This window comes from Nothobranchius furzeri, chromosome 16 (assembly GCF_043380555.1).
Source record: "Nothobranchius furzeri strain GRZ-AD chromosome 16, NfurGRZ-RIMD1, whole genome shotgun sequence".
Classification (NCBI taxonomy): domain Eukaryota; kingdom Metazoa; phylum Chordata; class Actinopteri; order Cyprinodontiformes; family Nothobranchiidae; genus Nothobranchius; species Nothobranchius furzeri.
Genome location: NC_091756.1, coordinates 3,572,163 through 3,598,762, shown reverse-complemented (window position 1 = coordinate 3,598,762; position 26,600 = coordinate 3,572,163). Strand labels below are relative to the sequence as shown.

General features: G+C 43.6%; 1 protein-coding gene across 3 annotated transcripts in view; it reads left to right on the top strand.

The window, feature by feature from the left end:
• The window catches only part of ryr2a (ryanodine receptor 2a (cardiac)), a 710,821-nt gene that overhangs the window by 143,902 nt on the left and 540,319 nt on the right, over nucleotides 1-26,600 (top strand). For all 3 annotated transcript variants that reach the window (XM_070545357.1, XM_070545356.1, XM_070545355.1), the window contains exons 25-33: nucleotides 1,066-1,213; nucleotides 1,303-1,406; nucleotides 1,553-1,657; nucleotides 1,759-1,933; nucleotides 8,147-8,355; nucleotides 15,327-15,497; nucleotides 19,209-19,354; nucleotides 23,115-23,229; nucleotides 24,685-24,845. In XM_070545357.1, coding sequence (XP_070401458.1) covers nucleotides 1,066-1,213; nucleotides 1,303-1,406; nucleotides 1,553-1,657; nucleotides 1,759-1,933; nucleotides 8,147-8,355; nucleotides 15,327-15,497; nucleotides 19,209-19,354; nucleotides 23,115-23,229; nucleotides 24,685-24,845 — 1,334 coding nt within the window. The remainder of the gene's footprint in view (nucleotides 1-1,065; nucleotides 1,214-1,302; nucleotides 1,407-1,552; nucleotides 1,658-1,758; nucleotides 1,934-8,146; nucleotides 8,356-15,326; nucleotides 15,498-19,208; nucleotides 19,355-23,114; nucleotides 23,230-24,684; nucleotides 24,846-26,600) is intronic.

Here is a 26,600-nt window from a genome sequence, read left to right as displayed (position 1 = left end):
TGATACTAAATCAACGTGGAGGAGAGTTTTCACCTGAAGATGGAGATAGAATTACATTTTTGGGCTGAAATATTACATTTAGAGTAAGATGCTGTAAGGTTTTGGCCCAGACAGAGCCTCTGCCTTGTCACTCACACAGGATGTTACCAGGTGGTTGTCAACAGAAGAAAAAGCAAGAGTCCAGGATGTTGCAGAGCTCTGACTTTTTATCCTTTTTTTTAATGCAAACAGTCCATGACATTGGGGCATGGGTTCCCCTTAACAAGCAAGCAAGCAACCAAAAACCGTGCCAAATCCATCTGGCCCTTTTAAAGCTACCTTAGAACCAACCATTCTGACACGGGCAGGGGAAACAATTAGCTTGAAATCTTACAATCAATAAAGTACATCTCAACAAAATATTTCAAACAATCTATTTACATATTTACCTCCTACCTTAACTCAAAAGAACAATAACTACAACAACTACACATAAACAAACACAAGATAACCTCCTCTCCCCCCCTCTCTCTTCAGTCAGTTAGTTTCTCCCTCAGTAGAGCTGATTGAGCACACCAGCCACATCATGGCTGCCTATGGGCGCGCTTCCATGGCAACACTTAAACAAATGACCTCGGATGGAAAGGAGGGACGATCACCAATAAATCAACTTAACTTAAAGTAATTTGTAGATTACCAAGCTTATTTGACCTAAAACACACACAGAAATACAGGATTGAACAGAAACAAGAGACATAACTATTAGTGAGGAGATAAATCCCTCACTGCCGCACTAATGATTACACGTGTGTACGGCACCAATAGACACTCATCTATAAAGGGTAACAGCTGCTGACCGTGTCACAACGCCACTGAGGTCATTCCCTCCTGACCTAAAGCATATCAGGAGGCGGGCCAATTCATTAAAAACCTGTGAAGCTGCATTCATCCCAAAGCCTGCAGTCTCCACAGTTCATTTCAGGAACAAGATGAAGTCCTGCTACTACCATGACAAAGGTTCCTGTAGAAAGACGAGATGAAAACAATTCCACGAGAGCAGGATCATTCTTCCGTGTTTCCAACCAGGATGTGAAGAACCGCAGAAACCCCCGTCTGGTCCCTTACGGTCTGCTTGATGAGAGGACTAAAAAGTCCAACAAGGACAGTCTGAGAGAGGCTGTCAGGACACTGCTGGGATATGGATACAACCTGGAGGCTCCTGACCAGGACCATGGTATGTTCTCAGCTCATTTGATTAAAGTTAAAGTCATGCTGTAGGCAGAGAAAGCATGGTGTCCTCCCTCTCTCTTTCATGTTATGCAGCTGCGCAGTCTGATGTCAGCAACACGTCGGCTGAGAGGTTTCGCATCTTCAGAGCTGAAAAAACCTACTGTGTTAATGCCGGGAAATGGTACTTTGAACTGGAGGTAAAGAAAAGTACAAGAACAAAAATCCTTTCATTTTCCTTCCTGGATACATTTTACCAAGACTATCTCCAGGATTGAAAGAAACGTTACTCATAATGATTTCAGTAATGTGCAGCACAACTTTAGTTTTCTGTTTCCAACTCCAGGTTTTAACAGCCGGAGAGATCAGAGTAGGCTGGGCGAGGCCAGGATGTCTTCCTGATCAGGACCTGGGATCTGATGACCAAGCCTTCGTCTTTGATGGCTTCAAGGTGTCTGTCTGTCTGTCTGTCTGTCTAAGTTAAACAAAGCTAGACATTATTCCATCTGTGTTGGTTTTATGAGACAAGTCATGGCGTTCTGTGTTTCCCAGGTCCAGCGCTGGCACCAGGGCAATGAGCACTTTGGGCGTGGCTGGCAGACCGGGGACGTGGTGGGCTGCATGGTGGATCTAAACGAGCACACAATGATGTTCACTCTTAATGGAGAAGTGTTGCTGGACGACTCTGGTTCTGAACTGGCCTTCAAAGACTTTGAAGCCAGTGAAGGTATTAACCCAGAAGAATTTAATGACCTCGAATTTGGTTTCAAAGTGGACACCATTAGTGAGTAGTTTGTCAAATATAAACTCCCATCTCGTTCTAAGCTTGGGAATTGGTAAGCGTTTATATATTTGAATGGCATTATCGACTCTGTCTGTCCGTCTAGTTCCTTATTAATACTCCAGTAGTTCAATAGGAGGCAAAAATTAAATGCACACAGTCTCGATTTTTATTTTTCCTCAGAATTCTGTGTCTGGATAAGACTGAGGTGATCGGAAGCCTGTTAGAGTCCACTGAACTTCAACACCAGTAGTTGTGCCTCCTCCGGGAGGATTATTAATTGCTCCACACTAACGTATTCTCCTGCCATGGAGAACGCTCCTTCTTAAGGAGTAGAAGATGCCTGGGCACTCAAAGAAGTGGCAAAGCATCACACTTCTGTCGTCACCAAAAGCTAGGGTCAGCTGAGACGGGGACAGCAGGAAGGCCTGTAGGTCCAATCTATCACCAATCTTCTTAGTCTCTTGCTCGGCCTCTCCAAACAACACCTCTAGGGTGGGTTAGGGGCTGCATGACTTAATTTTTTTGGTAGCACTTTAGTTTAGGGAACACAAATTAACCATTAATTAGCTGCAGATTAATATGCATATTAGTGGACTACTAAGTCTGAACTAGTCATTATTAAGCACTTATTAACATCTTATTATTAATGCTGTAATTCTAACATTAACAGGCCATAAATTAAGAGTTTTATCGAAGTAAGCCAGTCATAATGGTTTGTTAATTGAAAGTTATTGGTTTGTTGCTGATTAACGCATATATTTAGTAGCTAGATTCAATATGTGGCTTTTAACGAAGTAATTCAAGGGGAACATATTATTGCCTGTACGTGGTTAATTAACACTAAACTACTAGTAATTAGGTATGAGCAAAATCTGACTTTAGAATGGGGAACATGTTCTTGCTTACAAGTGGTTCATTGATTGTTGTTTAGGATCTATGAACATGTGGAGTTTGATGTTTATTTACATAATACTAGAACATATTATTGATTAATGCAGAATAACCATTCCCCTTGAATTACCTCGTTAAAAGCCACATATTGAATTGAGCTAATTAGTATGTGTGTTAATCAGCAACAAACCCTTGATTTCAGTTAACAAACCATTATGAATGGCTTATTTTGATAAAACTCAATTTATGGCTTGTTAATGTTAGAATTACGGCATTGGTAAAAAGCACCTAATAATAGCTTAATAATGACTAATTCAGACTTAGTAGTCCACTAATGTGCATGTTAATTGGCAGCTAATTAATGGTTAATTTGTGTTCCCTAAACTAAAGTGTTACCATTGTCTTTAAAGTCGACCGTCAAGTAATGAAAATCGAGTAACTTCGACTAGTTGTTGATGACGTCATACAACGGCCGCAAACTCACTGATGTTCCTGCAGCCTCTCAGAGTTCCTGCTGCTCCAAACATTAAAATAATTATTTCATTTTCTGTTCCTCACTTCTGATTACCTTCAATGGTGTCTGTTTGTTGCAACCAGCAGGTACAAAAACTAACTTGTTTTTATTTGACTATTTTTCTGTCCTGCCTGTTTATTATCTTCCTGCATCTCCTCTCAATCCTAAAGAGAAACTGCTACCTGGGTTCATATATATTCACCTCATGAGTTACCTTTGAACTGCAGTTCTAAAAGATCTACCGACCGCTAAAACAGCGGAGTGCTCACCGGCCGCATCAGTGAGGTGCGTCACCGGAGGACAAAACAGGTGATGCGCTCCCCTCCACAGCAGCGAAACGCATCAGGCACAAATAAAAGACAGAAAACATAAAAGGAAATGAGCCGACATGAACAATCGCGTGTTAAATTAGTTTTTGAGGTGGCGACACCTGATTTGATAATGTTACTGTGGCCATGCTCAGGACGCAGATGTCTGGAGCGTGTCAACGTTCAGAGCTTTGCATGCGCAAGCTGGTTAAGGTTAGGATGGGGGTGAGGGGAAGGTTACATTGCAAGAGGGTAAAGGTCACAATTCGGTCGAATGTCTGTTTTACGGCGGGTGTCAGTACCGACGCTCGGGCACAGCGCGTTGCCTCCCGACACACAGGGGCTCGTCACCTGCTGTCTTTTTGGAGGACTGCATCTTGTCGGTCATTATCAAGTGACAGCGACTAGTCGATGACAGGCGTAAAAAGTCCCTACAGAGCAGTGAAGTCAACTAGTCGACTAGTTGATACAGCCCCTAGGGTCGGTTTGATATTCTTTACAGCTACAGTCTGGAGCTCTCTCCCCCTGAGCCTGAGACCAGTGGACTCAGTGGTCTCCTTTAAAGAGCAGCTGAAGACTCACCTGTTCAGGCTGGCTTTTGCGTGACCTTCAACACCACCCTCTCCTATTCTGCTCTTTCTTATTCATTTTCTTTTTCCCTTTCCTCACATTTTTTAATCACAGTTTTTTTTTCTCATTTTTATACACTTTTAATAATTAAAAAAAAATCTTTCTATTATTTAAATGTTTGTTCATGTGAAGCGCCTTGTGGTTTTTATCTGGAGAGCTCTGTTTCTTTCCTTCTTGTAATCAAAAGGATCATGTACTTGTTTTGTCGGTGTAATCTGAAAGGGTTGTTATTAATGCTAAAGGCCATTATGATGACCTGTGCTGCTTCCACGGCCTTCATCATCTTCCTTCAAACCCTCATATGGTCTCTTGTTCGCTGTGGCTTTGGGCACCATTACCTTAAAGGAGACATGACTTTTTTAGTCTTCAAATACAATGTGATGTGTATTTTAGGTCTCCAGGTGTGCAAAAGAATCAAACCAGTAACTTCAGGCGATAATTAGAAGTTCTATAATAAAGTTTCGGTCTTACATTTTAAGCTGTTTAGTTTTGCCAAATATGCTATATATATGCTATACACAGAGCCAATCCGCCATTTTGTATTCTTGGATAAAGCCCTGAGACACAGCTGGGTAGACAAATCTCCCCATATGTTTTAAAAATGCAAATATAATGTTTCTAAATAATAATTTCTCTATAAAACTACGATGTGTCCAACTGGGGTGGAGAGTAGGGCTGGACGATGTAGAAAATAAGCATATTGATTAAAAGAAAATCATATTGATCGATATAGATAATTATTGAAAAATAATTGTTTTTAAAAACCGTAGGAAATATATTTGAAGTGCGGCCCTGCCATTTTATGCTATTCCTTAATTAACTACTTTCAGTAAAGAACCGACAAAAACTGACATGTTGAATATTTTATGTAAACATCTTTATTTTTCTGGGACTGAATGATTTCAGGAAAATATTGAATTGTGTTAGTTTTTCTTGCAGAAATTGAGATTTCTGTTCCAATTCATGATTTTCCTCGAATCCAGGTTCAACTGAAGCACATTATTCACAACAGTTAGTGATATTTACGAACATGACAGGAAATGACTTCATACCATCCTGTGTCCTCACTTTCCTGTAGCGCTGTTTGCTTTTCTCCTCTTTTAGATTTGTTCCCACCAATAATTACAGGTCTTTTCACGTTAATGTAATAATTAGTCCTAGCATTTCGCGCCCGTAACACCCCCACCCCCTCTCACGGCGATCGGATGCACGCTGTGTGTGTCGCTCACTTTGGCTTTCACACACACTTCTGGTTAATCCAGGGAAATATAGTAAATAAAAATCTATTTATTACTATATTAATGACGATGAAAGGCTAATGATTATAAATGGTGATACAGTGACATTAAATGAGACAGTGAATGAACTGTGATGCAACATGACCCGGTGCGTTTAAGAGATTTCTAAGTGACTCAGAAGGTGTGATGTCTGGGTTATAACTCACATTTGGATGTTTGTTGAATTTATCACATTTATACCAACCACTCTGACGCCATTGATCACGCTACACACCCTGGGTCATGGAAGCTCTTAGGGATCCGGTCTGCAGGTGGAGCCGTCTCTCAAAGCGAGTGAGTGGACTTCTGATGTATCTGAAGGTCGTAGAGTAGAGAGATAGTAGAGTGTTTGAATAAAAACAGGTTTAATTGTAATCTGACCCTCCTCATGTCACCATCTACAGAAACAGCCTTCTGGGACACCTGATCAACCAGGTAGATTTTCTTTGTGATGTTTCCATAATTTTATAAAAGCTTCTATCTATCTCCTCTGTGTCGTTCTCCACTCTCGTCGCGGTTAGCTCCATTTCTTTCTGTGATGCTGAAAGGCTGGTTTCCCTCTAACAGCAATGTGGAGTAACGTGACTTACATCGTGTAATCCTTCATTTGAAAGCTCGCTTTATGTATTTTTGGAAACCATTAGAATTGTTTCGATCAGCCATTCAAGTTATGATGCAGAGTATCTAGGGTGACAAATGAACGTCTATGATTCTTTGTTGTGTGAGTTTCTCTAACTTCACTTCAGAAGAAGTCTCTCTCATGCCCACTTTTGTGTTTCAGACATGCTGCTACCTGAACTTGCCACACACACACACACACACACACACGCATGCACACACACACACACACACACGCAGACTGATTCAAATGTTAATGTAATTAAAAGCTCTGATATTAAAATCCATCCAGCTGACGTGATGCAGGCAAGAATCAAAACTCAGAGGTAGATGACTCCTGTCGACTGTTGTCTCCATGGCAGCAAGTTAGAACAACAGTGGGGACAGACAATCACAGGTTAGCATGACGCGGCAGAGCCAATCAGTGAGCTTGTGGGCAGGTCTAAGGGAAAATGGGGAGTTTAAAGAATAACTAAACCCCCAAATAACTTGTTTTTTTTTTTTGCTAATAAACTGTTTAATTGGGTCTTTACAAATGCAATCTTTGTGTTTCTGTGCTTTTTTTGACATGCTTGTGTAAACTTAATTAAATCTAGAATCTAGGTCTAAAAGCGTCTCAGTGCTGCCCCCTGTGGCAGAACAGTGGCTACTGCATTTTAAAGTTGTGATTGGCTGGGGCTGGTACAATTTCACGTTATTGGTACAGTCTCCTCCCACTCCCCCTCCCTCCCAGGATGGAAATTCCCCACACCTGGCCATGCCACTCCGTGCCTCCTGGCAACACCCACTTTCATAGCATTTTTCAGATCTTGACTAGGGTTGGAGTTACATTTTCTGATGGTGTGCAGTCCCTCTTTGTCATGCTCGTCTACTTCCGGACCATGGGGTCCTCAGAAAAACAAAAAGATGTGTGTCAATGGGGCTAAAAACACTATTTTCTTATTCCGCTTGTTATGTGCCATGGATTTCACGTAGGATGTCTGTGGATTTTAAAGATGCATTTTGATACCAAGAATATGCTTGTTTTTGAATGAGGGGAAACATTATTTTAGGTGTTGTGTGAAAATAAGTCCGGGACTACAAATGGGCTTCATGAAAGTGACGTCATCAAACCAGACACGTAGAAAACAGAAGGAAAATGGCTGTAAGTTCAGCAAACTTCAAATCCTTCCCATAGGAGGAAAGAAGCACCATAAATCTGGCCATGTGGTAAGTAGCAGCTACGCTAGGCTAGGAGAGAGGACATTCTGTGATGGCGTCACGTATGCGACGTGCCGATGTCTGGTTTGTAGTCATGCTAGTTACTAACTTTTACAAGCTAATGAATCTCAAAGAACGTGACTACTTTTCATTTACATAGCAGTACAACATACGCGTGATCCAGGGCATAAGGCAAAGTGGATTAGAAAATAGCTCTTTTAGCCCCGTTGACTTGCATTCATTTTTTCGTTCTTCTGGAGACCCAAGAGCCGACCATATAGGGAGGAGACTTAGGCTCCCTATAGGCTTCAGTTGAAGGTGGCTGCCTCCGCATGGTCCTAGTGCCTGACCTGTATTCAAGTACGACAGTTTTGGACCGTAAAACCTGACGGAAGACCAGAAAAAGGGCACTTTGGGCACTTGGGACAAAACGGGCAGGTGCTTAATGGGATATTAAATGTTTAAATCATATTAATGTTTCATATTTTTGTGGAACATTACATCTTATTGAATACCTTACATTTTTCCTTGACAGTTTATTAATTGTAACCATTTACCAAACATTACACTAGTTAAAAGGGCTATAATGAAAAGGAGGGGGGGTCACTTTTACATTAAAGTCCAACCAAATGTTTGGAATGTGACAAGTTTTCTGTTTATAGTTTGTTACAAAAAGACCCACATTTGAACTGATCATGTTTGTGTCATTGTCTTCCAGGTTTCATCCCAGTGTGCAGTCTAGGAGTGTGTCAGAGAGGGAGGATGAACTTTGGTAAAGATGTGAGCACTCTGAAGTACTTCACCATCTGCGGCCTGCAGGAAGGCTATGAACCTTTTGCCGTCAACATGGACCGGGATGTAACCATGTGGCTGAGCAAGAGGCTGCCTCAGTTTGTACCTGTTCCTACCAACCACCAACACATCGAGGTGAGCCACAGCTTCCCTGAGTCAGATGCTGGTCAGTACCATGACCACCTCACTAAGAATGAGTACCCAACTCCTGCCACCCGAAGCTGAGTTAAATTATTGTTTTTATAATAAATAAATAATTATCACCAGTGTCACTACTCTAGGGGGCTCCCGGGGCATGTCCCCCCACTAGAACATTTTGGACATTTTATATTTAAAAGCATCAGTCTGGTGCTGTAATGCACTGGCAGCCAGTGAAGGGAAGCGAGCACTGGAGAGATGTGATCATGCTTCCTTGTACCTGTTAAAAGGCGGGCTGCTGCATTTTGCACCAGTTGCAAGCGGTTTAAGGAGGAATGCCCTAATCTATAGTACAGGGAATTGCAGTAATCTAGTCGACAGGAGACAAAGAAATGAATAACATGTTCAAAAACAGTTTCCGGCTAATAGCACTTAACCTTTGCAAGTTGCCTCAAGTGATAAAAACCAGACTGGACCACTGCACTTATCTGTCTGTCCAATTTAAACAAACCATCCTTAAAAAAACCCAGGTTTTTCACATAAGGCTTTACAAAATCCGAAAGGGAACCAAGTGGGCTCACCGCACCCTTTCACAGGTCTCCACTGCCAAAAACTAAAATCTCTGTCTTCAGGTCGTTCAATTTCATAAAATTAATTGACATCCGTTGCTTCAAATCAGCTAAGCAGGCCATTAAGGAAACAGCTGAATTCGGGATGAGTGGGAGATATATCTGAAGGTCATCAGCAAAGAAATGAAAAGTAATGTTGTGTCTGGCGAAGATAGAGGACAATGGTAAAATATACAGTGAGAAAAGTGTTGGCCCTAAAATGAAACCTTGTGGAACACCACAAGTCACTGGTGCTGGTGGTGATGTAAAAGTTCCCAAGTTCACAGAAAAAGACCTGTCCTGTAGATAAGACTGAAACCAATCAAGCACTGTGCCCCTTATACCAACACAAGACTCTAATCGAGACAATAGAACATCATGATCAGTGGTGTCAAAAGCAGCAGATAAGTCTAGCAGCATTAAAGCAGCTGAGTTGCCAGAATCAGTGATCATTAATGTCATTCACCACTCGTAGAAGTGCACTTTCAGTGCTATGCCGCGCCTTAAACCCTGACTGAAATTTGTCTGAAATGTGATGTATGAACAGATAATCATGTAGCTGTGCGTGAACAACTTTCTCCAGAACTTTTGATAAGAAACTAAGTTTGGAAATAGGTCTGTAATTAGATAGACAAGTTGCATCCAGGCTTGGCTTCTTTAAAAGGGGATTCACTTTAACCTGTTTAAAGCACACCCTGAGAGAAGGGAACAGTTCATTAGTCTGTGCCCCGCTGAAGCAACACGGTCAAAAGCCTGCTTAAACATACGAGGTGGAATAACATCAAGTGGACAGGCTGAAGGTTTTAAACGATGGAAAATGTCTGATAACTCCTCTAAGGAGACAGGTTGAAACTGACACCAAGATGTTAAACAATCTGGATAAGAACTTGGATCTATGGTAGAGGATGTTAAAACGGAAGATCTAATCTGTGAAATCTTTCCGACAAAAAAAGACAAAAAGCGGTCACAATTCCTGAGAAGGTATACAACTACTTCCAATGCCGGGGTTCACAATACTGTTAAAAGCACTAAACAAAACCTGTGCTCTGTGACTATTGGTGGAAACAAGGTTGCACATGAACTCATATTTTGCCCGTTTCACACAGTTCTGATAAACAGTCCGACAGTCTCGCGATGCAAGTAGAGAGACATGTAGTTGTCCTTCTTCCACTTCCTTTCAGCACGCCTGCCCTCCCGTCTACAGGTGTGTGGTTTCATTCAGCCATGGTTCCAGATTTTTTTATATTATACCGCACAGCTTTCAGGGGAGCCACATCATCAAGGATGTTTAAGCGAGTAGAATTTAAAAAATCAGCTAAGTCGTTGACAGAAGTTGAGTCCATAAAATCAACAGCCGAGAATTCAGCAGAAAAATCAGAGACAGTCACGTCATTAAAAAATCCTCTCTGTCCTTGCATTGCAGTTCTCTCCACTGAGTCGTGTAATTCCAATGTAAAATGGACTGGAAAATGGTCAGAAATACCCTGATCGAGAATGTTTGTAATGCTTACACCTAAACCATGCGACAAAACTAAATCCAGCGTATGACCTTTTTCATGAGTTGGACCAGTAACCCACTGAATTAGGTTAAATGATGTTTAAAAACTCCTTAACCAAGGGTTTGGCCTCACAACATAAATGAATATTAAAATCACCAACAATCAAAAACATATCATTCTCGAGAGCAACTCCGGCTACAAAGTCAGAGAACTCTCTAATAAATGTATTGTTCATTTTGGGAGGGCGGTAGATAAGGGCACAAAGCACTGTCGGAGGCAGCCGAAGCTCAAAGAGTTGGAGTTCAAAAGTACAGAAGGTACTAGGTTGAGGGAGTTTGTGACAACGAAAGCAGTTCCTGTGCACTGTAGCCAACCCTCCACCCCTCCCCGGAGTCCGAGAGGTATTCAAAGAAAGCAATTTGGAGGAATAAGTGACACAGACTCTCCCTGGATCCACGTTTCACACAAGCACATGATTCCCAGCTGATGCGTTTTAAAGAGTCACTTAGAATAAAAGTTTTATTTTCCAGGGATCTGGAATTGAGCTGACATCTTAACTGTAGAACCCTTTGCAGCTGCTTGGAATCTGGGAAAGGAGCGGAGATTCAAAAAGATCACGCCGCGTCGTCCCGTGACGCGGCTTCCTCGGCCGAAAAGCTCCCGTCATCTGATACGACGGTGATTCCTGGTCTCCTAGGAAGATCGGCTGGATCCATCGACGGCTTAATTTTCCGGACAATCCTCCGCAAGACCGCTGATAAGCTCTGATCCTGACAAGCACACCTGAGCGCCGTCCTCTTTTCTGAGGCCTCTGCCAGAGAGAGCCTGTGACCGAATGTCACTAGTTACTAAAGAACCAATCAGCTGGCAGAGCTCGCTGGTGAACGTGTGAGCGTACACAACTTGCAAAACTACGTGACTCAATTTAAGGAACAAAGTGGAATCCAGCTGCTGTTGTTTATTTGTTTTTTATAGAAACTAAATCTATCTGCAGGGCTTTAGGCCCAGGGCAGCGATTTATACTGTACCTCAGGCCAAACCACATCCAGACCTATTATTAATAATATTGTGTATTATTTACTATGGATGAGCCGGATACTCGTTTCAGACGAGTATCCGGTACGGATAAAGCAGTTTTGACGAGTACGAGCATGAAACGAGTAAAATTCGTAAATATCTGTAATCGTGCTGAAGGAAAATCCTCATTGGGTAACTGACTGTCTTCACTCTCTGTGATTGGCCAGTCAAATAGAGCGCCCGCCCCTCCCTACACATAAAACTCTGCAGCCGGGAGCTCACAGCTCAGTCCGCGTCCGGTCCATCCACGCACACACACAGACAGCAACGGATCTCCCTGTGCTTGCTTCACTGTTGCTCACGTTTCTTCAGCGCTCCCTAGGTTTTCTTCAGTTAGCCTCTTTTTAAAGTTACTTTAAAGTTACTTTTTTCATAACGTACGTGGTGCATTTGACAAGACAGAGCTAAAAACGGCTCGTGCTGCGTCAGTCACCATCTCCGCTCCGGTCAGGTTTTTTTTCCTCTCCTCTTCCTCAGGATCCACTCCCTCTTTCCTATTCACTCTCTCTCTTTCGTTACATATTTTAATCAAAATTGTCTTATTTTTTGCTCATTTTAAATATGTTTTAATAATTTTTTTATTCTTTTTTCTATTTTACATGTTTTGTTTTTGTGAAGCGCCCCGTGATTTTTATCCTGAGAGGCGCTATAGTTATAGTATAGTATAGAGCTATTCTCTCTCTCTCTCTCTCTCTCTCTCTCTCTCTCTCTCTCTCTCTCTCTCTCTCTCTCTCTCTCTCTCTCTCTCTCTCTCTCTCTCTCTCTCTCTCTCTTAATTCATGCACTTAAATATTAGTGTTCTGATTTTATTGAAAAACTTGTTCTGTAATAGTTCCTTTACTATTGTGATCAAAACCATTTAATCTCAACTCTGAGGCTGCTCTGTAAATAGTTTTCAAATAAACAATACACATAGCAACTTCTGATCAGACTTAAAATAACGTATTGGTTAAACTACATTCATTTCCGGGTTAGGCCACGCCCACTCCGAGTACAGATACGGATGCAGGTAGTGGTGTACTCGCTCATCCCTATTATTTACACCAATCAGAACATCCAGTAATGTTCACAGACATCCAGACCTTAGAAATGACATAAAAGCAATGTTAAAATAAAAAATGATTAACATTGTTTCTTCATTAAAGATCAGTTATCTGTGAACACTTTTCTACTTGATGTTGTCCAGCTGAAGCTGACATCTGCTTATTTCTAACAGAGCTGAGCTGTGGGAGAAAATATTCAAGCTTATTTGATCAGATTTTCCATCAGCTGTGGCTTTAGGGCATTTACTTACTATTAATTATAAAACAATAAACAACAGGTCACTACAGTCTGGGTAGAATGTGTTTCTAGGAAGCTGGTTGGGTTAGGGTTGGCAGCAGCTCACCTGTTCCTCTCATCAGCAGCAGGTGATCTACAGAGTAACACCGGCCCGAAAAAACAAAAAACACCGACCTCAAATAGGGCCACTGGGAATTTCCCCAGCTGGTCCTTGTTCCGCCTGCCGTTGGATAAATAAACACACAACTTAGACCTGTGGCTCCTATTAAACCAAAACCAGAGTACACAGCGGGAGCGATAATGAACGTGCACGTTTTGCCGCTTGCGCTGTGCGGAGCGGTGGGGAAACACGTTTCGACGAAACCAACCGGAAACGTTTTATAGCTAAACTGCGGGAAAAGTGTGGGTGTTTAACCTCATTATAAAAAATGTGGGTGTTTTCGGTGTTAAGACACCCGCAACCCCCACGAGTGCCATGCCCATGCGCACACGCTCGGGACTGTTTTGCTGCCGTGCGGGAGGGGTGGGGGTGGGGTGTTACATTCGTGGACCGTTTGGCTGCCATGAGAGCGAGGAAGGGGGTTAGTGCACGAAGAGTTTCGGTGCCATGCATCGGCCGTAAAAGCGGGGTTGTTTGGGGGGTGATTTCATAGCCGTGGCGCTAGAGTTTCAGGCGTGGCGCAGCACCATGCCTGAAACTGTGTAGGGGAAACACTGTATCACATTAAACAAACAACAGCTGACCAAAGAGTTTTAAAAAATCAAATGAATAAAGGTTGATACAATACAGACTCACAACAGAAAACCATTAGTTAAGTCTAGATCTCTTAATTTCAGGTATTTTTCCTAATTCACTGAAAACTGCTGCTGTTATCCTCTTCTGAAGAAAAGTAAGCTAGATCCCTTAGTGATGAATAACTACAGACCCATTTCTAATCTGCCCTTCATTGGGAAAATCATTGAAAAAGCAGTGATGACCCAGCTGAGCAACTTCTTGGAGACAAACAACCTCCAGGATGGTTTTCAGTCGGGCTTTAGACAACACCACAGCACGGAGACTGCACTGATTAAAGTATGATATCCGTATTAATACAGATTGAGGCAAAACATCTGTTTTGGTGATGCTCGATCTCAGTGCAGTTGTTGATACAGTGGACCACAACATCCTTTTTGATAGACTAATGAATTGGGTGGGACTTTCAGGCACAGTCCACAGTTGGTTCAGATCATACCTCGCAGACGGGAGTTATGTTGTCTCCACTGGTGAACACAAATCAAAGCAAATCGCCCTGACATGCGGTGTCCCCCCAAGGCTCGATTCTTGGACCGCTGCTTTTCAACCTCTACATGCTTCTACTGGGCAGGTCGTAAACAAAAACAACATCGCCTACCATAGTTATGCAGATGACACCCAGATCTACCTAGCTCTCTTACCTAATGAATCTGGTCTTCTAGGCTCAATCTGTCAGTGCCTAGAGCAAGTTAATGACTGGATGCAATCAAGTTTCCTCCAGTTAAACAAAGACAAAATGGTAAATGGTAAATGGCCTGTATTTGATATAGCGCCTTCTAGAGTCCTGGAACCCCTCAAGGCGCTTTACAACACAACCAGTCATTCACCCATTCACACACACATTCACACACTGGTGGGGATGAGCTACGATGTAGCCACAGCTGCCCTGGGGCGCTCTGACAGAGGCGAGGCTGCCAAGCACTGGCGCCCCTGGTCCCTCCGACCACCACCAGCAGGCAACGTGGGTTAAGTGTCTTGCCCAAGGACACAACGACAGCGACAGACTGAGCGGGGCTCGAACCTGCAACCTTCCGATTACGGGGCGAGCACTTAACTCCTGTGCCACCGTCGCCTTGAGTTATTGTCTGAAGTTATTGTCTTTGGAAATAAGAGGGATGGAAGCTATTATACGTAGCTCCAAAGGAGTAAAGACTGCTGCTGGTGTCTTCACAAGAACCAAAAGAACCGAGCACATCACCCCTGTTCTTAAATCTCTACACTGGTTACCAGTAAACTACTGGATCAACTTCAAAGTGCTCTCAATGACATGGGGCCAGAATACATAATGGATCTCCTTCCAGTATCTACACCCAGCAGGGCTCTCGGAGCCTTGGGAAACCGTCAGCTGGTAGAACCTCGGGTCAGAACCAAACAGGGTGAAGCTGCTTTTAGTCACTAAGCTGCACACCGATGGAATCAGCTTCCTCGTGACCTCAATCGTGCCCCAACTCTAGTGACTTTTAAATCAAAATAAAAAAACCTTCATGTATTTGAATGAATGTTTCTTCATCACTGTAGCTGCTACCCTTTTGACTATGCCTTTCATCTGATTGTCCAATCAGAAATTAATATCTAAATTTCATTATTTCGTTTTGATTTACTGTGTTTGCTGTTCTTGCTTCTGTAAAGCACTTTGGATTGCCTTTGTGTTTGAAACGTGCAACAAACGAAGCTGCCTCGCCTAAAGTTAAAATAATTGTGTCCTTTCAGGTGACCAGGATAGATGGAACGGTGGAGTCATGCCCATGTCTAAAGGTCACCCAGAGGTCATTTGGCTCACAGAACAGTAACACTGACATCACTTTCTACAGACTGAGCATGCCCATAGAGTGTTCTGAATTCAGATCTCCACCCTTCAGCAGCCTCTTCTCTCCAAAGAAGGTACCAAGATCCAGATTCATGTAACCATGTTGTAATCAGTTTGAGTACTGAGTACACTTTTATACAGGCTTTGCTCTTCAAGGCTTTCTATTGGGTTTATTCTCTGATTTATCACCAATCGCCAAAGAGCTTTTAATGTACGCCTACTGAGCAGAACCGGGTCCAGTATGAAATGGATGGGGGAACCGTTAAACATTTATTTCTCTTCACACAACTATTGCGTTTAGTGTAAATGTGTTTCCGAGTTAGCTAGCTTACAAGTATACTAATTAGAAAGGGATTTGACGGCGGTGTGGCGATCTGCATGCCTCCGTGCCACAGCACCTGTTCTGCCTCGTTGGGATGCTCTTCAGTGCTTCACAAGTCATTGTGATGTACGTAACAATCGTTAGCTGTCAGACCATAGCACACGCTTCACCCCTGTCTCATGCTCTTTGCTACTCTCCCACCATGGATTGTATTGGCCAGATTTTTCTTTGATGTGAGAAGACATTTTTTCTAGTCGCCTGTTAACCTGATTGGTTGCGGTAGCTCTACCGGCACCACAGGACGCGGGATGTGCAGCTGCAGAGATGTGTACCTGCCACTCTGCTCTCCTGAGACCAGCACAGACTCCATTCCCAGCTTCTCATGGTCTCATCCTGAAGCAGCCCAGCCTATTTGAAGAGCAGCGAGCCGGTCATCACTGCTCTGCTGCCTGTCCCGCCATGACTGGATGTTCTGGTGGAAAAAATGGCACCGCCTGGAGCTGAAACTTACACCCCAGATGGCCCTAGCTCAATATGGCCTGTGCGTGTTTTATTGTGCTGGAAACGTGTTGCTAAACATGGGCCTTTCCAGCTGCCTCCTATCCTGTCTCATGAGCCTGTAGTCATGATGACCGGCGCCCTCTGTTCGGACACAACAGAGTGTGCGTGTTTACAGTCTGAGCTCACAACATCCTAAAACGATTGTCTTTATGAGTTCCTGGGCCCATTTTCATGGCAATCACTGTTGCCACTGCTACTATTGCCCCACGGCATGGAACGTGGGCAAAAATGATTTACTACTGCTTTTTTTGCTTAGGGACTTCTCTGCAGTCACCTCCCTATGGTGTGCAGCAGTTCAAAATGGCTTCTTGGAGCGATGTATATGACTTTGACTGTGTTTGATGTCATGATATGTCATGATGGTGTTTGAAATTAAACATGAACATCCTCTAAGGAGTAAAATCCTGGCACAGTCCATCTCAACAGATGGTTTCAATGAACTTGCTGCTGTTTCCTCACTTTTTCCCACACCCAACACACAAAAGCCGTCCCGAACACCCCTCCCAGGTCCATTTGGGTCTCCCGTCTACTGTGATGTCTGCTGCATGGGTTGGCCTCATTTGCTAGCCAGCTCTGGCTTCAGGCTCGGCTCAGCTTACCCCGTCTTGTCCCTGGCGTGGTGTGGGTTGGACTATTGAAAAGCTGGCTCGGCTGTGCTTGGTACCAGAGCCACCTGTCCCCACTCTGTCACCCGCATGCACGTGCCTCGCACCAAAGCAGCGCCTAGATCTCGCTCACATGCCCTGTGATGTGAACTAGCCCGTTTTGGCCTTATCTCATTCGCAATATACATCAAAGCAGATCATCCTAACTGACCATTCCTCTTTGATGCCGCTAGAGGCCGTCTGTTCACTCAGAACACACGCTGTGGTGTCCATTCCTCATGCACACGCTGTCCATCAGGGTCAAGCTGTGGATTCAATGGCTAGTGGTTCAGGGCCTCATATGACGCCCTTTCAAACACTGCTCCCAGTGGGTCGTTTCATCCACCTTCCCAGTTTGGACAACAGCGGATGGGGTTTAAGCCTGGCTCTTGAACACATGTGTGTCACCGGCGTCAAGCGCACCACCTTCAGAGGGCGCTCAGGAATGGCTTCATGTTTGCCATGTGAGCAGCATATGACACCATTCAGCACAGTCACATACTTCACTTTTGGTCCCACCTGGCCCCATTCAGCTGGATTGTGGAGCGTCATCACCAGAAGTGTATTCCGCTCTCAAGCCAAGAGGAGGAGTCAAGTTTTACTACCGTTACTTCCTGGTTCCTGTAAAGAAAGAAACAGGAGGAATGCATCTCATCACTGATATGTCCTGGTTCAATAGTTTTCTCACAGGGATGCACAAGTTCTGCATTACGTGTGCCTCCATAGACGCCTACTTCCATGTCCCGATTGTTCAGATACAACAGCAGTTTCTGCCTTTCTCTTTCAGAAGAGTCCAGTATCAGTACAACTGACTTCGGTCTGGTTATTCCCCTGCTCCGCACCCCTCCTTTAAATTTGTGGAGACAGTGCCGCATGCATGGTGGTTTTGTTTTATCTGGTTGATCTGCTTCTGCCGGCTTCAGGAAGGAAGCTGGGATCCATGCCAACACATTAGCAGAGCACCTGTCAAACCTCCGACTCTCCATAAACTATAAAAACAAAACAGACAGCCGGTGTGATCAGCTCTGAAAAGCGTTGATCACAATTTGAAGATCACGTTTATTTTTCACATAGATCGGCGGCGGAGTCCTCTTCCGGTCGGCATCCTAGGAATCGAAACTAGGAATTGAAATAAAAATCTTTGAACGATTCCGGGAAAAACTAACATTTGGTCCGGGACCCAATCGATGCCCAACCCTTGTAACTCACCTTTTGTTTTACCTGGTGCTTTGTTCTCGTACACTTCTCTGTGGATTGGTGATTGCTACCCTACTGGGTCAGTTAGGTAACTTATTTTTGTTGTTATCAGTAAACCATTTCTCACTCTTCAGTCCCTTGCCCCAGCTGCTCAGTTTTTAGGGACTTTCACATCTGACCTGGCCCGGTCCACTCTTGGTAGTGTTGGCCCACGCCTGCGTGACCTTGTTTTGTTCACAGTGTGATGTCTGTCATTCACACAACCTTCTCAGGAGGTCTCCAAGCACATGGGCAGGCCAAAAGAAGTGCAGAGAAATCCGTGTGGTCCTCTTTAAGTCAGTAAACAAAGGCGGCTGTTAGCAGTGTTGCTTTTGGAGACTGATGTGAAGCATACTGCTTCTACTGAGACTGTTGTGGACTCCTCACAACAGTCTGTCCACGTGCTCCTGTGGCTAGAGCATTGATTCCAAGCAACAGTGAGAGAAGATGTTTATCCCACTGCATCCAGACTGATAATGAGTCGCCCTTACGAGAAGCCGCTGCTGGCTATGTCTACCCACCAACTAGAGGCTGCCCCTGTAGGTAGGCATGAACTTCAGCCAGCCAGTTGGTTGTTAGTGGGTGTGTTGGGTCAGTCCTGCAGGGTGGGAGAGATCTCTCTGGGTTTTGACAAATGGACGTTGTTTCGGATCTGAACCAGTGAGACACAGACCACATCCAACGTCACCTTTAACCCTATAGCAAGCCTTAAATGGCAAAGCCTGTACCAAATAGGATGAGGGTTATGTGTGTGTGTGTGTGTGTGTGTGTCTTTGAGTCTAGGTGCAGCCGTTTAAGGCAGTGGGCCTCACAGGAGACGTTGAATGCCCAGTAGGCAGGAGTACATTAAAAGCTTTTCAGTAGTCGGTGGTAATTAGAGAATTACCTTAGTAGAAGTCTTAAAGGTCTGTTCCTGTACTCAAAGACTCTGAGGTTACAATACTGGAGTTATAATAAGTAACCATAATTTCTGCTGTTGATGTAAAAGTGTTTCTGGAGTGTTTTATGCTCTTCTTTTGCAGGACTTGGATGACTTTGAAACTGTGTCGGACTTTGAAGTACTGATGAAATCGCCTCATGGTTCCGATGGTCCTAATGGGCCTGACAGGGATGAGTTTAACAACCACAAAGACTATAACCAGGAGAAGCCGTCTAAGCTTAAACAACGGTAACTTTTTTGGGGCAGCAGTAGCTCAGGTGGTAGAGCGGGCTGCCTCATGATCATGGGTTCGATTCCAGCTCCCGCCACGGGTATCCTGCTGTTGTGTCTTTGGGCAAGACACTTCACCCAACTTGCCTGTGTTAGTGGTGGTCAGAGGGGCCGACGGCGCCAAATGGCAGCTTCGCCTCTGTCAGACCTCGCCAGGGCGGCTGTGGCTACAAGTAGCTTACATCACTAGCAGTGTGTGAATGTGAGAGTGTGTGAAAGCGTCTTTGGGTGTCTAGGAAAGCGCTATACAAGTTCAATGCATTATTATTATTATTAACTCTATAAGTTAATGTATCACATGCATTAGTGCCATAGTACTACTATGATAATACATGCAAGCAATCGTGATCCTACCATGAGGCTACCATTAAACTACCAGAGGTGTGGACCTGAGTCACATGACTCAGGTCAGACTTGAGTCATTCATTTTATGACTTTAGACTTGACTTCATAAAATGCTCAAAGACTTGGACTTGACTTAGACTTTTACACCAGTGACTTGGGACTTGTATGAAGCAAATGAGGGAAATTGCTACAACTGCACACTAAAGGGAGAGAACGCATCTGCAATAGTCATCTCCGTGACTAGAATTAAGCATTGGATCATGGAGGTCTTCATCTTCCCTGACCCATCCTGAGTGGATGTTTGCAGCTGTGTCGTATTTTTTGCTGGGACAGTCCCTCTGTAACACATCTTTCATTTCTTTTGTGTTCCATACTGATGCTGTGTTGATGTCTGGCCAGCAGATGGGTTCAAATGGTTCACAACACTGAACCGTTTCAAACCAGTTGCTTCACATTGGTTTAGTGGTTCGGAAAGCTTCAGTTTCTCCATCAGTGAGGAGGAACTGGACTTCAGGGATGGAAAGAGGTTGCAGCAGAACGGAAGAAGGCTTAGTACCAGTCTTACTGCGGGCACAGGTTGGACAGGATGTAGTATGTAGTCCTTAACATCCTTGTGTAGTGATGGCCACCAGCATTTGTGGCAGTGGAGGGAGATAGTGTGGCTGATTCTGGATTCTAGCTGCAGGTTCGTCAGAGTGAACATCTTGGCTGAACTGACGGGAGAGTGCATCGGGCTTGATGTTCTTGGAACCGGTACGGTAATATATGGAGAGGGTGAAGCGCGAATGAACAAAGACCAGCAGGACTGGCCGGGGTCAAGGCATTTGGCGGTTTGGAGATATACAAGGTTCCTATGGTCCGATCTATGCCTTCCAACCAGTGACCCCACTCCTCTAAGGCCAGTTTAATTGCACAACGTTCCTGGTCTCCCATGTCCTAATTCCATTCAGCAGGATGGAGTCTGGAAAAGAAGGCACAAGGATGAAGTTAGTTCTCATGGTCTGACCTTTGAGAGAGGACGGCTCCAACTCCAGAATCCAAAGTGTCGACCTCCAGGACAAACCGTGGGAGCCTGGCTGTACGAGGATAGGTGCTGAGTCAAATTAAAGTTACAGTCGATGTTGGAGCTCCAGGAGAAACAGGTCTTGGTGGAAGTTAAGGAGGTGAGATACAGTTTGGCTATAGCTTCTGATGAATTGGCGACGCCAGGTTTCTGGCGTGGGCCAGTCCAAGATGGCCCTGAACTGGCATCTGTGTGCACCTGTCCACCCTCAGAATCATCGTATAAGAAAGCTTTGAATATCATTGACAAAACGCCAATGCAATACCACCATTTTAGAATTTAGCAGAAACACCACCTCCTTAGCTTAGTAACATGTAAACTGTTTTCGAACATCTCTGCTGTTTATAAGATTCTGAATGGCTTGGCTCAACCCGCACTGTGCCAGTTTTTCAACTTCCGCTCTAAGGAAACTATAAAATCCACAAGGAATTCATCTCCATCGAACTGTTACATACCTTTCCGTCGCTCTGCATGTGGACGATCTGCCTTCTCTGTGAAGGCTGCTGGTCAGTGGAACATGAGACAGTTAAGACCTGTAGCTCGGTTGGCAGGTTTAACAATCAACTTAAAAGTTCTCACAATTGTAAGCACCGAGGTCTTAAAATATTTTACTATATGCAAGCACGTGTTTTTATGGTGTTGTGTGTTTCTTCTGGATTTTTCATCAGTCAATATATCTGAAAAGTTTTTTTCATTAAAAAAGAAGGCTGGAGCACTCAAAGTGACAAAACATTTAATAGGTGCAAGCACCAAAAACATTTTGACACCCGCTTGTGTCTTTGTCAGAGTAACATCTGAGTAACAATCCACACGGACATTTCAATAGATCACATGAGTAGAGCTACAGCTGATGAATGATCTGATCTTGTACTTTTTGCCTGTAGGTGGATGTGTAAAAGATTTTTGTCATGGGAGTTGGAGCATTACGCACAACGACCACAGCGAGACAAACCAAACGGTTGATCAGGAAGCCAGGTTTCATCTATCGGAGGTGCTTTTGTTTCTGAATGCACCTCCAGATTTTTCAAAGTTCGTGCTCGTCTGAATGTTACCAGTGGTTTTTGGGAGCTGATCTCTTTCAGTGTCTGTTAAGAAGATGCCAATGCTCGTGATTCTTCCTGCTGCTGGTGAGAACTCTGTAGAAAAACGACGCGTGGATGTGATGCCATTTAAATGATAAATGAGCCGCACTTGTATAGCGCCTCTCAGAGTAAGGACTCCAAAGTGCTTTACACTACAGTGTATCATTCATCCATTCACACACTGATGGTGATGAGCCACGATGGAGCCACAGCTGCCCTGGGACGCGCTGACACAGGCGAGGCTGCCGAGCACAGGCGCCACCGGTCCCTCTGACCACCACCAGCAGGAAAGGGGGAATTCTCTGTCCGGAGCCGGGATTGAACCTGCAACCTTCCGATTACTGGACAACCCACTCAACCTGTTGAGCTACTGCTGAACAGATGAAAGTAAAATGTTTTGAAAAAATACCTGAAATTAGAAGTTTCGGACTTGGGACTTGACTTGAAACTTGCCTGTATAGACTTGATTCAGGACTTGAGGGTAAAGACTTGAGATTCATTTGAGATTTGCAAAACAATGTCTTGGTCCCACCTCCGTATAGAATCATAATTCTACCATAAGACAGCTGTAATACTAGCATACTACTACCACACCATGGTACTGAGGCTTTGTGTCGTTCTACTCAGGGTGTTTTTATAACCAAATTAGCATCTACATCTGTTCCTCACAACCACGTACAAATGAGATTTGTAAGAAAAATCAGCTGTGACTGTAAAAAGTATAAAACACGTTAAAGCCTATATTAAAATGGAAAGGCAACAGATCATAAAATCTGAAGAAGACAAGAATTAGCTTTGAAGATCAGATTTTATGTATTTTTGTGAAATCTTTTGGCCTCAACCATAAAAGATGCTGATTCCAGATCAGTGAGGCCGGAAACCTCTGATCCCGTCGCCTTGAAACTGTGGCTGACAGGGATATAAACAGATGAAATGGGAATTGGTGTCAGGGACAATCTATGAATGCTAGCAGAGTCTTTAGCCAAACCAAGGATGGGCTTTACCTTTATTTTGATTGTGATAAATTTGGTCACAACCTAGTGGTGCAGTGGACACATTTCTGTGGTTTAGAACAGATGGCAACATTTTATAGTAAAAATATTCAGAGCCATATTGGACATGATCTAACCGTAGAGGAGAGTTAGCAAACGGTGTGATTTCAGGCATTTAGTTTGATTTCTGATTGATGTTGAATTTGTTTTTTTAACTTAAACCATATGTCTGTCAGTTTCACCATGAAGAGAAACAAACCAGACAACAGCTGCCCTTCATCTGCTCATGGGCCAGAGGAAGTGGTGGCAGATGACAGAGACGGCAATGAGTTCCTCATGCAAGCCTCTGCTGTAAGTCAACAGTAATCCTGATGGACCAAACACTACACATGCTGTTAATTACCTGCAAAAGGAGTCAATGCCTGAATAAAAGATTATGTAGTGCAAATGGTTAACGATACATTTTTCATGTATTTATTTTTATTGTGCTATATTTGATGTGATGGATTTGAATGGGGCAGTGCAGAACGACAAATCTACCAAATCAGTGTAAACGTAGCAAGATGCTGAGTTTTATCTGTGGTCTCAAAAATAACAACACAAATACAATACAGGACCATAAAAATACATGATTTCCGTAAGAACAACAAAGTAAAACAATACAAGGTTGAAAATGTCATAAAAACATGAAATGAGAAGTTCCAAAAATATGACGAAAGTTCAAGGATAACAGATCTGATTACTGGCTGGCCGTGCTTTAAGCTGCTGCTGACAGATCCTACGTTTATTTTAATGGATACATTCTGTGAACAGGAGGGTTTCCTTATCTGGACCTCAGCAACTCCCCAGGAGGATGTGTTGCTGGAGCGGTGGGGTCTGCTAGGCTCCACACCAGCAGCACCAGAATTGTCCTGTTTTTATTTTCATTCCTATCTTCTTCTTTCTCTTCCTGTGAGACTGGCACCCTAACACACACACACACACACACACACACACTCACACACACACACACACACACACACACACACACACACACACACACACACACACACACACACACAGCGCTGCCAGGCTTGAGCTGCACCAGGACAGGCACAGTAGAACAAGATGTAATATCAGAATCAGAGTCTCCAAAAGCAACACCACTCACCGCCGCCTTTTTTAAATTTAAGTGAGATACTGCAGACTTCTCTGTGCGTCTTTTGCCCCGCCCACATGCTCGAAGATTTACACGTTCCTAGAGGTGTGTATGAACAATCCCTACCAGTGCGGGAGGTGGAACGATGCCATCCTGACTGGGCCAAATAAAGGTCTATTGATTATGGACCTCTAAATGAGACAGGCTTTGTTCAATAGTTAACCAGTCTCAAAATCTAGGAGAATATTTCTGTAAAACATCAGCAAACATGAAATGACTGCGGCTTCCTATCAAATACCTAAAGGGCTATTTTCATCAAGCTCTTTGAATGTAAAGAATCCTGTTTAGCTGTTTGAGCGACTTTTATATTTATTTGTTTCTGAAATACGAAGTTGGAATGTGAAAATAATCTTCACTCAAAACCATGTGTGTGAATGTGTGTGTGTGTGTGTGTGTGTGTGTGTGTGTGTGTGTGTGTGTGTGTGTGTGTGCCTAGGTGAATGACTGGTTGTGTACAGGTACACATACAGTCCATTTATGATTTAAATGAGCATTTTTAACACGGCATTTATATAAATGTATTATTTTCCTTGTGTGTAAATCATGGAATTATAGATTCTGTGAGGATTCAGCTGACTCATTTAAATTTTGATCTGTTCTTTGTGCAGTATTATTACTCAGTACGCATCTTCCCTGGTCAGGAGCCCACCAGTGTGTGGGTAGGCTGGGTGACCTCTGACTTCCACCAGTATGACCCCAGCTTTGAACTGCTAAAGGTTCGGACCGTCACCGTTACCCTGGGAGATGAGAAGGGAAAAGTTCACGAGAGGTTAGTCAAGAAGACAAGTGTAAGTCGACTCCAGGTGTTTAAGCCTGAGCCAACCATCACACAACAGAGCACACATCCTCCATTTAGAGTTCCTTTCCTAGATCTTCTACTGATCACATCACACTCCTAAGTCAGAGTTGTGCAAAGCGTGGCCTGCTGGCCCTCAGAGTTGGGCAGCCCCTGACTGTGAGGTGGTAGGACTGACCTGTGGTATTGATTGCAACAGTGGTGTGCAGTCAGGACCAACAAGGCCTTCTTTGTAGGCCTAAAGATGAGCTAGCTATGCTGGTTTGTCCTCCTCAGCCTAATATGTCCTTTTATGACAGGTGCATTTCCTGCAGCATCTATGGAACAATGAATCTTTTTTTAATTAGTTTATCTCATTTTTTCTTTCTATAGGACTCCCTAAGCCTTTAACATTATGAGTAGCACATGTTATATGATTTATATATAGTGTGATGCAATCAAATAAGTAATAGGTGGGTCTTGAGCTGGACTTAAAAACATGAACGTTCTCCGCGCCCCTGAGGTCCTCCGGCAGCTCGTTCCAGAGGCGAGGACCATAATACTGGAGGGAAGCCTCGCCGTGAGGGTGTGTCCTGACTTTAGGGACGACCAGGAGACGCCTGCCAGAGGAGCGCAGAGGCCGTGAGGGTTCATATGGTAAAAGCAGTTCTGAGAGATGAGGACCCAAGATCATTAAGACACTTAAAAACCATTAGAAGAACCTTAAAATCGATCCTGAAACATACGGGGAGCCAATGCAGTGATTCTAAAACTGGTGTAATGTGCTCCCGCCTCCTGTTCATCAGGACACGTGCCACCAAATTTTGTAGAAGTTGTAAGCCTGAGATGCTCTTTTTGGGAAGAGCAGAAAGCAGGGCATTACAGTGGTCTATTGTAGTGGTGATAAAAGCGTGCATCAGCATCTCCGTATTGGCCCGAGAGAGAATGGAGCGGACTCTGGCGATGTTCTTTAGATGATAAAAACCTATTTTTGGGATGTTTTTAATGTGTGGGATAAAAGTCAGCTCAGAGTCAAACATCACACCCAGTTTCTTCACTTGTTCAGATGGATTAAAGGACAAAGATTGTAATTTTGGTAAGTTTCTCTCTCTGGGCCTCAGGACCGATGACTAAAACTTCTGCTTATTCCTGGTTGAGCTGGAGAAAGTTTTCTGCCAGTATTTGATGTCTAAAATGTGCTTTAAAAGTGCATCCATTGGCCGAGAGTCACCAGGAGACACGGAAATGTACCACTGTGTATCATCAGCATAACTGTGAAAATTGAGTCCATGTCTCCTAATGACACTGCCAAGAGGGAGCATATAAAGGTTAACCCTTTGATGCATAATGGTCACTACAGTGGACAGGTACCCAAATTTGTTTTTGCTATTAAGCCCAGCTGTTGAAGACTTTATTGCATTTGAGCCCCTCCATTTGGACTTCGGTAAGCCAAGCCAACATATTTCATGCTCAGATTGCATGCTGTCCACTGAGATGGACATGTAATAAATTATTAGTAAATTATAAAATTTTACAAAAAATATTTGTTGAAATTTGTTTCATTCACACCTAAAGACAAATGAAAAAATTGTTAAAAAAATCATGGTTGAAGATTTCATAATTCATGCATCAAAGGGCTAAAAAGCACTTGGCCTAAAATGGAACCCTGGGGAGCACCACATGTAATCCCATTGACCCTCGAGGAACAGGTATCTAAGCTCACCACGAAAGTCCTGTCTGTGAGGTAGG